At 38.6% G+C, this 18,216-nt stretch overlaps 1 protein-coding gene across 10 annotated transcripts in view; it reads right to left on the bottom strand.

Annotated features, from left to right (window-relative positions):
* ATP2B2 (ATPase plasma membrane Ca2+ transporting 2) overlaps positions 1–18,216 on the bottom strand; it is a 653,989-nt gene that overhangs the window by 81,717 nt on the left and 554,056 nt on the right. For 8 of the 10 annotated variants that reach the window (XM_051982255.1, XM_051982273.1, XM_051982295.1 and 5 more), the window contains 4 exons: positions 16,947–16,988; positions 15,367–15,525; positions 8,961–9,175; positions 5,780–6,022 (listed from right to left, as the gene is read on the bottom strand). In XM_051982255.1, the coding sequence (XP_051838215.1) occupies positions 5,780–6,022; positions 8,961–9,175; positions 15,367–15,525; positions 16,947–16,988 (659 nt within the window). The remainder of the gene's footprint in view (positions 1–5,779; positions 6,023–8,960; positions 9,176–15,366; positions 15,526–16,946; positions 16,989–18,216) is intronic. The other 2 variants (XM_051982284.1, XM_051982263.1) reach the window with 1 other exon arrangement.

Genomic DNA, 18,216 nt, shown 5'->3' with positions numbered 1-18,216 from the left:
GACCAAAAGATCAAGATACTGAAGGAAAGCAAGTGTGGCCAGTGCAGGGGTCATAGGCTGGGAAAAAGTGAGAGGGATTAGAAGTGATAGTGAGGATGAAGAACAAAGTTAGGATTCATAAGCATGGGAGGAACAGTCAAGAACTATAGCCTCAATTATAGAACTCCTTTTTATACAATTGCATGTTAGTATTGAAAATGTCCCAATCGTTCACTTGTTATGTTCAAGATGTCCAAGAGGCTAGCTGTGAACTAACTCGGGGTTAGCCCCTTAGATATTGAAGTTTTCACTAAATACCACTAGCCCTCTCATTTAAGTCTTTTATTTAATATTGTAGTTCTTCCTGAATGGTGGAAGAAGCTAAGGCTGGCTTTACAACTGAAAGATTCATTTCTGTTCCCACATGTGACACTTTAGCTCTTTGTCTCAGTTTATCTCCTCTGAAAACAGATGATACGTAAGATCCCTTGCAACTCTAAAAACCTATAAGCCACTTGTAAAGGATCCTGAGACTTGTCCTCTGGGGATTAAAGTCTACCAGATTCATGAACCTTTTGCCAAACAGGGCTAATGACAAAATTGCCCATACTCTCAATGTGACAAATGCTTGGATGAAAACTGGTACAAGAACATGCCAGTTCCCTGTGTTGAGGTGGCTAAACTCAAATTATGGAGCTAATGAACACTTTCTTCTGCTTAAGACATATGTTGCCTAACTACATCAATGACTCTCAGCCTGCCAAAGCAAGGCTTTCACCAAAACATGTGATAATTAGGTCTGTATGAGTTCTAGATTTTCATGATAAAAATGGCAGTTTAACTCCTTTATTTCATGGATGTAAAAACTGAAACCCAGGGAGAAATGACTTGTTCCAAATAATCAGAAGTGGGATTTGAACACAGACCAACAGCTCTAGAGTTGGAAAGGAATTGGGGGTATAAAAAGTCCACCCTCTTATTTTTACAGTGAAGATCAGCTAAGCTGCGTGACTTTATCAGGATTTGACCCCAAATTCTGTGACTCTGGAACTAAAGGGTTTTCTAAAGGGTATCAAAACAACGTCTTCTTGGAGAGGACACTGGCTATCCTCTAGGAACAATCACAGTAGGCTATACCCATTCTTGGAAAACAGTGCTTAGATGTGTCTCTAAATTCTCCATTTTTCTTAGGTTGCTTTATTCACCTTGCACCAGTCCATTTTTCGTTTTTTAAAAGGCTGGGTCTTCCTAACACATTTAAGCTGGAAGGAGCTACATACAGAGCTGGTCCAATGCAGATTAACATGGGAGATTTGATCTGTTCCATTTTCAATATGGACTGGTTTGCTTTGCCTTAGACAACTTGGTGGCCATCATTCCCAGAGGCTCACCACAGTAGGTCTGGGCAAAATATAGATACTTGATTAGTTTAGCCCACTAGAGTTCAGAACTCCTGAGCTCAAGAGCTCCAGCAGCAGGGATTATTAATGTAAAGTATCTTGTCTGATTCAAACACTAACTTAAAAAAAAGTCCTGATAATTCTATGACCAAACTATTGGTCACACAAGTAATAAGCATCAGGTTTAGGATTTGAAACTCACTTCCTCTGAATGTTTCACCCTCTCAAGATTCTGTCAGAGCATCTGATATATTAACATATCTTATTTCATAGCCCATTCTATAGTGATGGCTCTTTGAAGGGATTTCATAAACTATTTTTCTGAATAACAATGATAATTATTATTATTATTAACTTCACTAATCTATTGCCCTTTAAGGTTTTCAATATGATTTACATACTTAATCTCATTAAATTCTCAAACTAGCCAGGTAAGGTAACTGCCATTAGGAGCTCCCTTTTACACATGAGGAAACTCAGGGCCTGAAAAAGATTAAAAGTAGCTTGCCCAGAATCACAAAGCTGGTAATTTTCGGAAGTAGGATTTAAATTTAGGTCTTTCAGACTTGAAGCCAAGTCCATCCTGGATCCTCTTCTCTTCTATCTTACTTAGCTCCCTTCAGTTCAATTACATCTTTATGTAGAGAGGGCTCAGATCTACCTATTCAGCCCTCATTGCTCTCCCAAGATCCACTTGAGCATCCCTACATGTCTTCTGGACATGTAGGTATCTATGTCAATCTAAATGGTATCTATAAAGATATGTCCAAAATTAAACTCATTATCTTTCACTTTCTTCCAGATACATATCACTAGTAAGTTAATTAATTCATTACCCTTTCATTAGGTCTTATTATCCTCATCTGTAAAATGAGTGATTTGGATTAGATTGTTTCTAAAGTTCCTTCCAGCCCTGTATTCATAATCTTATAGATTATAAATAAGCAGTCTTTATCTCAAAATATTTATAGTAGCTCTTTTTGTGGTGACACAGAATTGAAAATTTAGGGGATGTCCATCAATTGGGAAATGGCTGAACACATAGCAGCATATGAATAAAGGAATACTATTGTACTATAAGAAATGATGAGCAGGCAGATTACAGAAAAACCTGGAAAGACTTAGATGAACTGATGCTGAATAAAGTGAGCAGAGCCAGGAAATCCTTGTACACAGTACAATGGTATGATGACCAACTATAAAAAATTTAGCTCTTCTCAGTAATACAGTGATCCAATATAAGGTCAGAAGACTTGTGTTGGAAGATGTCAACCATATCCAGAGAAAGAACTATGGAGTCTGAATGCAGATTGAAGGAGACTACTTTCACATTTTCTTCCTCTTAGTTTTCCCCTTATATTCTGATTCTTCTTTCAGAACTTGACTAATATGGAAATATTTTAACATAATTGTACATATATAACATACATCAGATTGCTTGTTGTCTTTGGGGGGGGGGGAAGGTAGGTAAAACAATTTGAAACTCAAAAATCTTACAAAAATTAATGTTGAAAACTTTATTTACATTGGGAATAATTGGGAAAATAAGGTACTGTTTTTAAAAGACTTAAAAAAGAAAAAAAGGAGGAGAGAAAAACAGCAAATGAGAGGATTATACCATAATCGTGATCCTGAAAATTCCTTCTTGGTTTAATAGTCCAATAATTTTTTTTGCTAACTTCAACACTACTGTCAAGAAAATTCAGCTTGAATAAACCATTTCAGAAACCAAATGGGAATAAAACACTGGCCAGATGGCTCTAACCCTTCCTTTAAAAAGCCTTGCTCCTCTTAGCAACAAACCATGATACTGGCTGCAAGACCACATCAGAAAAGGAGAACTGAGACAAATATCTGCATTATGAAGTACAGGAAAAAAACCTCTATCCCTGAAATGCTCAGATAACCAAATTATATTGCAATTATGACACAAATTCCCCTATAATATTGGTGTAGGAACTCCCTCCTTCCAGTGGTCTAGATCTGACCAGCTACAGCTTAGCCTCATCATACCATAGTGAGGAGGGATCTTGCATTCCCAGAGGTCATAAAAGCATCTGTTGGGGGTCCAGCAAGTTAAAAAGGTACTGAGTATGGATAAATAAGCCAATGGGCACCATTTCTGATGTCTATGGGCCAGTCTAATTAAATTTAGAAATACTCATCTGTAGTGCAGGTAGCCCACAAGATGATGGTTTTTTCCTTCTTTGCCTCCTTCCCTTCCTTCTTCATTCATTCATTATTCTTTCACTCTTGTTCTTACTCACCCTGTCTCTCTTAGAGCAATTGAAACTTATCATAAATCTTAGACTCTGATATAAAAGAGACATAGATGCTCCATAAGGTTCTTTCCTGCTCTGAGTTCTAAGTAACCTTAGTAACCATGGGATTCACCCCTCTAATTTTAGAGATGAGAGAACAGAGATCTCAGGAAGAAAATTGACTAATTGGATTTCCCAAGATCATACAACCTATTAGTAGAACTAACACTTAAATTCAGATCTTTTGATTCCTAGCTCAGTAATCCTTTAATTATATATATTTTTTAAAAACTAAATGGCACAATGCATGGAGAGTAAGATTTGAATTCCAATACTACCTAAAAAACTTAATAGCTGTGTGATCCTTGGCAAATCACTTAGCCTCTCTCTCAGACTCAGTCTCCTCCCCTGTAAAATAGGAATACATAGCACCTATCTCACAGAGTTGATGGGAGAATTGAAATGAAATAACATGCAAAATGCTTTGCAAGCTTCAAAGTACTGTATAAATGCAATTGCTAGCATTATTATTACTATCATCAGGCATTAAAAAAAAAATCACTCTATTTCTTCAGACTATTTTGTATGAATTAAATACAAGTCACTCGAGATATTGCAAAGGAATTTTCATTCTGCTATTAATGTTTCCAAAACAACTACAGTTTTAAAGTTGGAAGAGCTCTAAAATAATCATCTAGGACAGAAGATGACAGAAGTGTAAAGCTTGGAGGCCCCTAGGTGGCCTAACTACCTAGTTGTTTCCAGGAATCAAATTAAATTGTATTTGGGAAATTTAATATAAAATAAATAAAAATACAATACAACATAGATAATGTTAATTTGTGGTTTTTAAAATCAATGTTCTGTCAAGCATCAACTTCTATTTGAATTTGGCACCAGTGATGTAGGTCAATCAGAGAGGTTCAATGATATACCTAAAGCTAATAAATTGTAAAGTCAAGATTTTAATCCTAGTGAAATACTGGATCCAGTGTCAGTGACTCTAGCCTACAAAGACTTTTGATTTAGGTACACAAAGATTTAGGCTCCTACTGTGATTGTTTGAGTAACCTTGACCTTGTCATTAAAGCTAGATGGCAGACCATCTAGTCCAACCCACTTATTGAACAGATAAGAAAACTGAGAACTAGATAGATAAAGGAAATCACACTACAGCACCCAGCAAGTTAGTCATAGAGCTGGGGCTTGAATCCAGGTCCTCTAACTCCTAGACCATTCCATTCCATGAAATTCAATCATTCTCCATAATTCTCACTCCCCTCAAATGGCCCTCTTTAGGAAAATTCCTAGTCCACCATATCTTTAGGATAAGTCCATAGAAGAAGATAAGAATGACCTGCTTCAATAGTTAGTAAACATGTGCATCACTTTTTTAAAATTCTTATTTTGCAAAGGGAACCATCTTGTGGTTCTCTGCATTGCACCTTGGGTCCTTCCCTCATTAGCATTCTGTGCATACCGAGCTGACCTACTTTCTGATTTTATTCACATCCTCGGCCCCAGGGATATGGGGAGGCTCTCCTCACAGTGCAGTTGCCACTCCTCCCCACATCAGTGTCTGAAGAACAGAAGAGACCATCTTATTTTCAGTGACCCATTCCAATTTCATTGCCTCTTTGTGCTGGCTTCATTTATATTGTAATATGATTCCGAGAAGTGTTAATACCCAGAGTGGCAGTGGGGGTATCAAGGGAAGTTAGACAGGTGACAGCTGCCCTAGAAACTTGATTAGAAATTATTCTCTGAAGTATAATAGAAGAAAAACATCTGGAACAAATGTGAAACACTTTATTCTTTACCTATGTGTTTAGTTTCTTTAATGTCAAACATCTAGAAGTAAACATCTGTATGTTTGACCCTTTCCCATCGCACAACTTTTGAGCCTAAGTTTCAGCCATTAAAGACATAGCTAATGTTCCCCATTCTTAAACAAGAGTATAATAAAAAGATGAATTTATCATCAACGGAATGGTTTAATTAGATACTGAAAAATCGTTTTGAGTATCTCGTGGCCAGTGGTAAGATGTTTTAAGATGAATAATGTTTCAAAATGTGCCCAGTGATTCCAATGCACTGGGTATCACAGACCGCTGCAACTAGCAATCCCCACTCACTTACCAGAATCTTCGTGGTATAAGCACTGTTGATGGCGATGGCATTCACCAGCAGCTCCATGGTTTGGGAGTTGATGACACTGGGCTCCGGAATCTCCTTGTAGTGGACATCCCCAATGTACGCCTGAACCACAGTCATTCGGTTGGTGGTCAGCGTTCCCGTCTTGTCAGAACAGATAGCTGTGGCGTTGCCCATTGTCTCACAGGCGTCCAAGTGCCGTACAAGGTTGTTATCCTTCATCATTTTCTGAGAGAGAGAAAGAGAAGGAAAAACATAGCCGGCTCACAACTGGCTTTGGACAAGAGGCAGGAGCCTTAGTGTAGAAATAGCGTCCATTATAGCAAAGTGAAGGGAAGAGGATCCCAGACTAATCAAATTTATGATGAGTTAGTCTGTTTTCTCACAATGTGTAAAATCTTATGGAAAGAGTCATCATTAGGATCAGCCTCAAACACTGACTGGTTAGTTTGTTTACCAGTTCAAGTATTTCTTAAATTCCTCATTTCTTCCTAATCACTGTTCCTCCATCCCCATCTTCCTATATACTTTGGGGCCCTCAAGCTAAAAACACACAGCAAGTAAATAATTAAAATCTCTATTTATTATGGGATTAGTAGTAATGTGTATAGGATCTGGACAAGTGGGCACACCATAACTTATAAATCAGTCATGAGTAAGGTACCAGTCTGTACCTTGGAGTTGACAACACTTATTTTTGTTTTAAATGACATCTTTTCTTAATAATTATGAAACAAAGATAGAAATTAGATATATTAATATTTTTATTATAACTTTTTATTTACAAGATATATGCATGGGTAATTTTTCAACATTGACCCTTGCAAATCCTCCTGTTCCAACTTTTCCCCTCCTTCCCCCTACCCCCTCCCCTAAATGGCAGGTAGACCAATACATGCTAAGTATGTTAAAATATATGTTAAACAAAATATATGTATACAAGATATATTAATATTTGATTATGTTATGGTATTCATTTAATATTTTACATTTTCCTTTTTTTAGTGTGGGGAAAATTTGTGGGATCCTGTCCTTTTTTGGTTATTTGCCATTGATGAGAGCCTGTCTTTTGGCTCTCATAGATAACTATTTACAGGCAGCCCTACCTACTTGGGGAAGGATACTAGAATTCCAGAGATAGAGAACATGAGAAAATAATTAGCCTCTAGAGGGCTGCATATTCAAACCTATTAAGTGAAAGCAAATACTATACTGTGGGACAGTGAAAAATCTACCTTGGTCAATAGTGGTTACCTCCCAGAGGATCAGACCAAGAGGGACCAATACAAAAATTCAGTTTGTGAGACTAGTCAAGGACAAAATAAGTTGATTGACCAAAAAAGGGTAGTTCTTATGGTAGTTTGCATGAGATACCAAGCCAACAGGGATCAGAGGTAGGAGCCATACCTGGGGTCAAGAACACTGGTAATGTTAAAGAGATAGGATCTGAAGGGGAATAACAGGAAAATATGATCCAAGGATGGGCAAACATTTGAGAAACAGGCTATCCAGACCGACCGACTTCAATTCAAAGAATCCATATCCAACATCAATCAATACATTGAGTCTGGGTACCAGCAAATTCTTGAGCTCTGGCATATCATGACAGTCCCAACTGTGCTGTCTCATTCCTTTGAAGGGACCACAGCCATGGACAGCTCCCAGACCCCATTAGTGTTTTCCATAATTAAAAGGATTATGGATAAAGGACAGCAAACAAGAGTTTTGAACTGTGTAAGTTACCCATCAATTATACGCCTGGAAACATTTTAGCTTGAGGACTAAATTACTGAAAAACAACCCCAGGTGGCAAGCTAACTCTTTCATATTTGACTAAATAGAGAAATGGGTCCACTGCAATAATAAATTGCTATTTTGGAGGGCAGCTAAAAATTTTAAAAAGAATTCTCCCGAAAATTCTAATTATGAGATGCTATGTGTCAGGTTTTACTCTTGGAATTTGGGGCTTTGGGGTGGAGCTTCTATTTATTTGGTGTACCCTAAAAATGGTAGTGATAAGGTGTGTATAACTTACAGTGAGGCAGCTCTTTTTGGCAACTTTCAAGAGATCTGTTTTCCATATGAAATTACAGCTGGGCACCCAAACCCAAGTCCTAGCTAGGAAACTGGCTCTTGCCATGTACTTGGACGATTCTTGAAAATTCCTTTCTATAAAACGGGGACATGATTCTTTGCCTTTCCAAGAATATTTGTCTTTCCACCCAGGTGAAATGAAGGCCAATATAAAGTTAAAATGGGGATAATGAACAGAGGAGATATTGTGCCTCAGAATTGAAGTTGGGGCAGAGAACTGGAATTGAATGTCATATCAATCGCCAACTCAGACAAATGCTGGTCCATCGAGTCTATCATTTGGCTAATGAATCACAAGATAGATGTACAACGGGAAGATACAATTGTATTTTTTGGTAGGATATGAAAAGACAAAGATCCTATTTTTGGTAGGATATGAAAAGGCAAAGGAGATTGAGACATTTTTCTTTTTCTTGTTTTTCTTTTGCTGAGGCAATTGGGGTTAAGTGACTTGCCCAGAGTCACACAGCTAACAAGTATTAAGTGATTGAGGTCAGATTTGAACTCAGATCTTCCTGACTTCAGGACTGGTGCTCTCTCCACTGTACTCACTAGCTGTCCCGTATTATTTTAGAAACACACTTCTGCACCTCTCATTCTTGAATCTGAATTTGGGGGGAGGCTCCTTCGATACTGAGACCATCACCACCTTTGATGGCACAAGTTTCTCTAACTTGAATCCTTGCTCTATGAAGAACAATTTAATTTTGTCTTCAACTTACCTCTTCCAAGCTTCAAGGGGACCCTTGGGTTCCAGTATTATACTAGGATGAGCTGAATAATTCTGTGGAGCAAGAGTTGAGGCAGGGGCTATAGAAATGATGCTCAGAGCTCCTTTCTAAGGCAGGTGGAGAGGCTCTATGGGAAGGGGTTGGAGCTTCACATGCCCTCTCCCTGAATGACAGCAGTCATCAGCACACTCTTCTCAGCTGCTGCTGTGACCCCAGGCTCTTGCCAAGCCCCAAGACAATTGTCCCCATTGCCCACCATCTGAGAATGAGAAACACAATGTGCTACAGGGGGCTGCATCACCTGATTGGCTCATCACTGGGGTCTTTACCCTGCCTCTTACCTTCACAGAGTAAGCCAAAGAGATGGTGACAGCAAGGGGGAGCCCTTCGGGCACAGCAACCACCAACACAGTCACCCCGATAATGAAGAACTTGACAAAGTATTGCACATAGACTGGAGTACACTCAGGCAGCCAAGGCTTCTTGTTCACCACAAAGGTGTCCACAGTGAAGTACAGCACCAGGATAATCACCGTAATGGCAGACATCACAAGGCCTGGAACACAGGAGAAGAGCAACTAAAGGAGATATCAGGGACCAACCCAGGGATGAATCACAAATTCTCACCATTAAAACACAGTCAGATGCTATGGAGTCCAGCTCATACCTAAGAGAAAACTGCTCTATAACATTCCTGCCAGGTAGTCACAGAACATAATGTTGGAGACTTTGAGAGATGGGCAACTCATGACATCCACAGCCATTTGATCCAAGCAGAAATCTACCTCTCTGCAATTTCTTGCTACTACTCCTAGATCTGCCTCTGGGAATGAGCACAAACTTCTCTTCCATGTTAAGACCCTTCAGCTACTTGAGGACAACTAAAATGCCTTGCCTAATATATTTTCCATTCTAAATAGCTCTTTTTTGCAAGGGAATTGGGGGTAAGCAACTTGCCCAGGGTCACACAGTAAGTAAGTGTTAAGTGTTTCTAATTTTTCAAGCTGAAAATAAATTGGCAGACTTATAACCAAAGCTTAACTTGAGGGTATTTTCAGGATAACCAGGTCCTGAGCCCTGTTTCTCCTAAATAAGCAGAGTTAGATCAGCAGTGAGACAATGAGGATTCCTGGTAGGAAGCTGAAGCTTAATTTCCTGGATCTTCTTCTATCTGGAGTAGAAAAAAAGTATTTAATTCTGTCCTACAAGAGTCAAGTTTAAATTCCTAACTTGTATGACTTTAGCCAACTCATTTCTTTCTATTTGCCTTAGTTTCCTCACTTATAAAATCAAAAGGTTGGACTAGATGGCCTCGGAGGTCCTTTCCAGTCCAGATCAACATCTGATTAGGAGTCTGTATGCTTGTCTCTGGACTGTGAATCTGACATTTCCTGCCTTGATTCATTCCAGAAGGATCTGGAAATGTGTACTAAGCAATGAAAAGTTATTTTATTGTCCTATCTTACTTGGAATGTTCTTCCTTCCTAAACTTTACCAATCCAGCAAGACTTAGCTTTAGCCTATTTTTAATACAAAGCCACTTTGAGGGCCATTCATTCCCATTAATGTTCCTCATTTCTAAATTCTTGTACTATTTATGACCTGAGCTACGTAATCACTTTTGTAGTTCTTCACAGCCTCATGTCACATGCTATCATTTCATGTATGTATTTCAGACATATATAAATTATCCAGAAATAATAGATCTATAAAGAAATAGATCTTTATTTTTTAATTGTTTGAAATAAGTGAGTCCTTTTTCTGGAAGAGCCCATCTGAGGAGCCTCACCTAAACATAGCAGATTCATGTCACTCACTTTGATGACATGGCTCTGTTTCAGCCTCCTCCTTTGGGATTCATAGAATCATAGCCCTTTAGAATCCACAGAGACCTAAGGAATTGTCTTGTCCACCCTTCTATAGAGATCTATAAACTGGAAACAATTTGTTCAAAGTCACACAAATTGGGATTAGCAGTCAATCTTCAGTTTCAATCCCAGCTCTGTCATTGACTGATTCACATTTATCTTGGTGCCTCTGTTCTCCCATCTCCTTTGGAGCCCAAAACAAGGTCATTTTCCTGTGTGATTTATGAACTGGCTCTGAGGTAGAGCAGCTCCAGAAAGAGGATTTTTTATGATGGCAATGTTACTGGGATGGAAGTCAATACTTACTGTATCAGATATGTCACTCACTCCTAAGGTGACATTCATTTGTGGCCAGCAGCTCTGATGTGGTTTTTAAATCAACAGCCTCATTATTTCCTATTTATTCATATTTTCTGCTGAATGTGTCCCTCAGTGACTTCCAAGAGTGTCTCTTCTGCCTCCTTCTTTGAATTAGTCAGTTTTTTCTGCAGTCTGCTCACAAGATTTTAGATAAGGCTCTGTTCACATTGGGAAGGCTGGTTTCCTAAGAAGGGTACTTTGCACCATGTTCTCATTGAATGCTAATGTGATAGGCATTTATTAAGTACCAATTTTGTGCTGAGCTCAACTCAGTAGAGGGACAGTAATACTTGAAAGAATGGGCCAAACCTCTCAAATAAGTGGGATAAAGTTTGTTCTATTTTGCTTCCTAGGAGATAATGAGGATCAGTGAGTGAAAGTTTCCACAAGAGAGAAGTTTCTGATATTCTTAGCTACCATTGGATACACAGCATCACCAAAAAAAAAAAAAAAACATTTGGTACTAAGTAAAAAAATATTTAGTAAGTGCTTATTATGAGGATGGAAGTAGAGTGTAGTCAAAAGATATCTGGCCTGAGAACCAGGAAGACCTGAGTTCAAGTTCTGCCTCTTAAAAAAAATTATGAACTGAGTGACCTTGGGCAAGTTCCATAATCTCTGAATGCCCCCAGGCAACTCTGTAAGATGATAAATTTGCCAATTTGCATTAGTAGAGAGAGTTTCTTCACTGGGAGTTTTCTATTCCAATGAAATTACATTTTTACTCAAAAAAATGAGAAGGACACTATGTGCTTCTCACTGGTGTTACGTTGTTTCAGAAGACTATGAGTAACATCTCATATAATGTCAGGGATTTTTCTTTTTTATAACTAATAGCTTTTTAATTTTTTTCAAAATACATGTGAAGTCAAAGGGATGCAGAAAATGACAAAGATGGGAGTGACCAACACTCTCATTTTACCAAAGAGAAGAAAACTGAAGGAGAAGGGAAATGATTTGCTTAAGATTGCCTAAAGAAGGAATGTTCCACTAGAACTAGGAATCTGAATCAAGTTTTCTGATTTCAAATTCAAGTTCACGGCTTTCTCTATCATATAAATTCTGGTCTTATGAATGGGGAAAGAGATTGGACTAGAAATTTTGTGAGCTTCTCACCTTCGGCTTATATCTCTCAAGTTTATACATGACAACTAGCAATAATAATAAAAAATAAATGAACATAACTGGAGTTTCAGAGTTTGCACAGTTTTACATCTGTACATATATAAAGCACACAATACATATACACACACACATGTTCATATATGTATATGTGTATATGTTTGTGTACATATTTGACAAAGGCATGCAGGAGAAACCAAAAGCTATAAATCACTCCTGCTAAGCAATGCACAAGTTGGATAGGAAGATGACATATGAAACAATAAATTGATAATTTTCTAACAGTCAGTCCTTTAGGTGCTTAGAGGAAGAAGAGGTCATCATAGGCTGTTAGGATCATGGAATTCTTTTTGCAGGAAGGGGAGTTTGAAGCAAAGGTTGGATTTAAATAGAGACTGCAGCCTAAATAAAGACAGAAGCACAAATTCCCAGGGACACATATGGGGAAAAGTTAACCAAGTATAATTAGTACTGAGGACCTAAATAGGAAGAATGAATAATGGTCTTCAACCGAAAAGAAATAGGTTGAAATACTAGCTAGAACACTTCCTACATGTGTGACTGTGGGAAAGTCATGTAACCTTTCTAAGCTTTAACTTCCTCATGTGTGAAATGGGAATACATGATGCTAGCAAGTCCATCCCGGCAGAATTAGAAAGCAGATGCTTAGTAAATCTCCAAGGCTAAGGAAATTAGGCTGTGATGGTAAACTGAAGTCAGGCTATGGGAGGGCTTTGAAGACTAATGCTTGTCATCGCCATGTTCATTATCACCAAAGGGAAGCCTGATACACTTGCACTCCTTTGTGGATGCTGAGTAGTCAGCACTTGACAAGTGAATCCTGGTCCGCCAAGCAGCAGCAATGCATCCCAGGTGCCAGAAAGGCTCCATGCCTGGATTCTGCATGCAGCTGCAGGGCCCCCTGCTGTTCTGCCTTAAAGTCCACGTGTTCCAGGCCCTGCCTTACATGTTCAGAGCCTGGAAACTGAGCTCAGGATCGTTACAATGCTCCTCATTTAAATATAGTCAGCAAAGCCTGTAATTTGCTACTGTTCTCCAAACCACGGCTGCTATAATTAGAGCTGGGGGACAGCACCTGCCGAAGAGGAGAGAAGCAAGGAGTTTGTGTTTAGCTTTCACTACAAGTAATGTCCTCGTGGAGTCAAGCAGAGTAGGGAAAGCCCTGGCAGCTAACTTGAGTGAAACAGTATTCTGTTCCTGAGGGACAAAGTTGGGTTTTCATAAAAGATCTTCAGGAGACATGGCCTCTTTACCCTACATTCTTGTTTTCTTATCCATTAGTGGGATCCCTGGACTTTTCTCATCTGTATAATTGGGATAATTCAATCTGTGGAAGGCATGGTACAATGGAAAATATTTTGAGGGCTTGGAATCAAATCCCAGTTCTATTTTTTATTATCCATGTGACCTTGAGAAAAATCCTTCACCCCTTTAAAACACCATTCTTCACCAGTATGAAGGCTGGGCTGCATGATCTCTAAATTCTTTTCCAAGCCTAGAGCTATGATTAGCAATTTATAAGGGTAAGCACTTTTGTAAGAGCACTTTGCAAACCCTCCATCTATGATTAGTGCCCCTCTTTGCTCCTTAAAATACTTGGCTAGCTATTGCTGACCAAGTTCAGATTTGGCTATCTGCTCAGAGCCTGACAGTTTTTGATACAAACTGAATCAATAAATGTTAAATGAATGCTAAATAAAACCTGACTGAGTGATGACATATCTGAATGTAGCACACAACTAAGAAGGTGCCGAGTTATACAGGACTTCAAGAAAATACAGTATACCTGCAAGAAGATCTAGACTCCCTTCCAGGAACAGTCTCACCATTTGGAGCTCTCCAAGGTGCTGATACTAATGTCTCTTCTACCAGTTAATCCCAAACAGGTAAACTCTTCATTTCTTGGTATTCCACTTGTTTACAACCAACAAGTGCATTATTATACAGGATGATTCACAAGTCTCAATAATTTAAAACTATATAAAACTTCACAAATACCAAAATATCACTCCTTTCTTCAGAATGGAAAAATCTTATCAATATACAATAAACTGGTCTATATTGAGAAGCAAGCTTCACAATCTGAGAGATGATCCAAAGTAACATTGTTCTGATCATCTGACAATGCAGTGAGGTGAAAATAACCATATTGACTCAAAAGATCTTATTTTTAATCCCCTCTTTGTTGCATTGTCCTGAATTGTAAAGGCATTAGACTACTTGATCCAAAGTACTTTTTATTGAAATTCCCATGGTTATACATATTTCCCTCATATATTTTCTCTTATCCTTGAGAACGTCACATGTCATCTACAGAAGGACACTGAGTCATTTACATCGTACATAGAAATAGTATTATTAATTTTTTTGGTACTCATCATAAAAAACAGTAAAACTTGCCAATAGGCAAACACAATAGGAAAAATATAAGTCTTGAAAAAAGAACAAAGGTAGAAGTTGATAGATATGCCTTTTAGCCATTTATTTAAATTTTAAAAAATGTTCCCTGAGAGTCTACTTTATGCAAAAGACACTATACAGGGATCAGAGGAGGAAAAAAGAGACTAAGCTAAGTGTCTGCCCCCAAGATGCTTACTGCCCACGGGGAGAGATTATAATAAATGTAAATATACACAATAATTATATGTTCTCCCTACTGAACTGAGAACACTTTTATTTGTTGTGTCATACTTCACCATGGAGAGTTGAGCTACAGGTCTATTTGATATAGACCTTGGAAACAAGGGATGTGATCTCTAGCAATGTAATAATTTGTTATTATTGTAACCAAATTATACTATGCTGAAATAATAAGGATTCAAAGAAATTAAATAATTATTTATTAGCACCTAGAGTGTGCAAGACATTGAGCATATAAATATAAAAATGGGAGTCTTTCTCTCAAGGTGTTTCCATTCTCTTGGATATCGAATAATATTAGAATAAAACATGATAGAGGGCCTTTCTGTAACTTCTGTAACTTCTGTAACTGTTTGTTCACTTCTTCCCTCTTTAGGTTTCTTTCCAAGTTTGATTACATCTGCTTTTCTTTGTTTGATTTGTTTGATTACATTTGCCTGCCTCCCACAGCCTAGCTCTATGTCTTACACATAGGTGTTTAATACTTTCTAACTAACTATTCATTCCACTTTCCATTGTATCATTATTATGTATGGATTTGTTCCTCCTTCCCTATTAGATTCAAAATTCATAAGAAAAGACCCTGTGTTGTACTTCCCATTATACTGTATTCTACCCAGGGTAAAGTGAAGTGAACTAAAGCCAACATTTGTTTGGTCAGATGTGAAGCGTGTTATTCTCTTTCCCTTGTGTCCCTTCCCTTGTCCCTTCCCTCTCCTTCAGCTGGAACACTTACCTGCCTTGCCTATCTGCACAGCCAGCTTGGTGAGCTTCCCCTGCAAGACTGATTTCTCCTTTTTGTGCATGTTAGCTTTCTTCTTGTCATCTCCATCTCCCCCTTCGGCACTCTTCAGAGGCTGCATCTCCATGGCCGCTGCCCCATCCTGTTGTTTGGCTACCAATGCAGAACATATACCATCACCTTAAAGTCCAGAACCGCATTCTATTGCATAGCTGTGATGTCAAGGAACTGCCCCCTCTCTAACAGGAATGAGCCTGAAACTGCATGGAGGAACCAATGCCAGGAGGTAGGATAAAGAAGTCCTCCAGGGCAGAGCAATATAGATCCACTAGTTGGGTTAGAAGATTGTGGTCTTCAGGCAGAGGAGAGACAGACTTTCTCAAGAAATCTGTGATTGACTCCCCGGGCAAAGCAATGGATGCCACAATGCTTGGGCAATAATATTCTAGGAAACCTTGAAAGAACTCAGAGTACAATTGTGGTTTTCCAATGGTGAGAGTTTTATGTTCCATGTTCCTCCCCATCCCTATCCTACTCAGAAACTCCATCACATAGATTATGGTCATTGGGCCCATTCTACATGATTGGAACTTGATCTCACCCATGTAACTCATGAGATATGAGTTTCATTAATAAAGACAAGATCATTTGTCCAAAAAGTGTTCAAAGGCCATGATCTCCCAAAACTCCAAGGGCTCTAGCATAGATTCTTAAGGAGACATTTGGTATTCAGTGGGCTCAAAGCAGAGATCAATTCTAAAGCCTAGGTCTTCTTTCATATCCCAAAGAATTTAGGAAGCATCAAGAACCTAAGTATCCAACCCCACTTACTTCCTAACAATCATCTTCCTTCTGAAATGGATGCATCACTAGCTTGGGGTCACAACACAGTGACTTCTATTCAAAATGACTTATTTCATGAATCAGATATTAAAAACCATATATTTACATACCATTCAGAGCAAATTTCCATGCTTCTCTCATTCAGAGATGAGAACAGAGACTTACTCAAGCTGTGCCCCCAAAGCAGTGCTATACACTAGGCTGAGCTTTCATGTCTGCTCTTAGGACATCAGGTGATGGCCACCAGGGATGAAAGAAACCAAGGAAAGCTATTTCTTATCCTTTAATCCCAGGATCAGGTTTCCTGCCATCCTATTTGTTCAGCCCCAAACTTAATCTCAAATCTTAACCATGAATACCTGGTTGATTCTCAGACACTGACTGTCCCTGGACCACATTGGACCATGAACAGCTTCCATCCTGAAAAACTTGCAGAACACCAACCAGAGCCCCTAGTCAAACTAAGTTAAAAAAAAAAAAAAGAGGCCTGGGGAAACTTGACTTTTATGTGGCTCAGATTTGGATTGTCAGTATTTTTTCAGGTCAAGTCCAAGTAACAACTATACCCACTACAAAGGCTACACGTCCTTAGATAGGTATGTATGTGTCTGGCAGATTGGCCTTCACTATAAGGTCAATCTCTTTTCACTCTGCCTTGAAGTTCACATTCTTAGGAAGGGGGCTGGGACCACACATCACATACCACAACCTGGTTAAAATGGAAGGGTTACCTTTGCTCTGGCTGGTGTCCATATTGCCATCCTGCATTTTACCTACATGATAAAGAATTTTAACAAACAACAAAGAACAGACAATATATGGTCATCACACAAACAGAACACTGTGATGGACATTTAAATCAAAGACTGGGTAATGAACTGGTTTCAGGGACATCTCTTCTTTCATGACTTGGGGGAATACCTGTCTAACTAAGTCCCAAACAGAAAAATGGAAACCATTGTAATTCCCTGTGGAATTATGCAACATCTGCCAATTAAGATGGGGTCTATGAATGGCTTTCTTTGGGAGGAGATGACTATAATCCAGGGAATAAGAGCTTCATGTGAAGTATATCCTTATCCCTAATATAATATACAGGTACCTGTAAATATCCCCATGGCAACTAAAAAGTTTTCCCAAGTTTATTTACTTAAGGATAGTATGCCATCTACCTCCAAAAGGACTTAAGGTAGCTTACAGATGAAATCATAGAGCAAGGTAAGACAAAGAGAAAATAGATCATGATTCATATGAAGGAAAAAGAAGGAATAAATACTCTCAGGCCTCTGAATTAAGTGTAATATAACATTTGGACAATAAAAATAGTTCTTATTTTCCTGACAAATAAGGCAAAAACAGAAACAAATTGTGGAATTCATCATCTGTCTGATAAAAGAAAAGCAGGCATATTTCATTTTCTAAGATTTTTATCATTGTGGTTGTTGATTTATTTAGGGGTCTTGTTCCTAAATTGGGACGAGTTATGGTTTGGAGAAATATAATTAGTACTGGATTCAGAGCATGGTGTTTGGTGTAACTTCCACTCAGAGAGATTGGCTTGAGATTTCCCCTTTCCTTCCTAGTTTCCTCAGGCCCTTTGACATTAACTCATAAGCAATGAAACTGGATGATGACAAAGTCAATGGAGAATTAAAATATATGCAGGTACATATATACACAATGAATATAACATGTACATATACATACATGTATATGTAATAGATTCAAGGCATCAGAAGATTCCACACACACTGGCCATTTAGCCAAAGGATAATCAAGAGTTTCCTGTACATACAACCTTCTCTGTCTATCTCAGGCATGACTTTGCCAATGAACAGCTATGATGATGATGTTTTGTGGGTTTACTTTGTCACCGAGTGGACAGCTGTCCAGAAAATGTCAGCACTAAAGATACCACGAGCAATTGCTGCCTGGATTGCTTCTACTTTTTAATCCATCAAGTTTGGTGGGTCAGAGCAGGCGGGGGGGAGAGGAGGGGCG

The sequence above is a fragment of the Antechinus flavipes genome, chromosome 1 (genome assembly GCF_016432865.1).
Source record: "Antechinus flavipes isolate AdamAnt ecotype Samford, QLD, Australia chromosome 1, AdamAnt_v2, whole genome shotgun sequence".
Taxonomy (NCBI): domain Eukaryota; kingdom Metazoa; phylum Chordata; class Mammalia; order Dasyuromorphia; family Dasyuridae; genus Antechinus; species Antechinus flavipes.
Note: the sequence above shows the minus strand (reverse complement) of the source record. Positions and strands in the feature narration are given on the sequence as shown.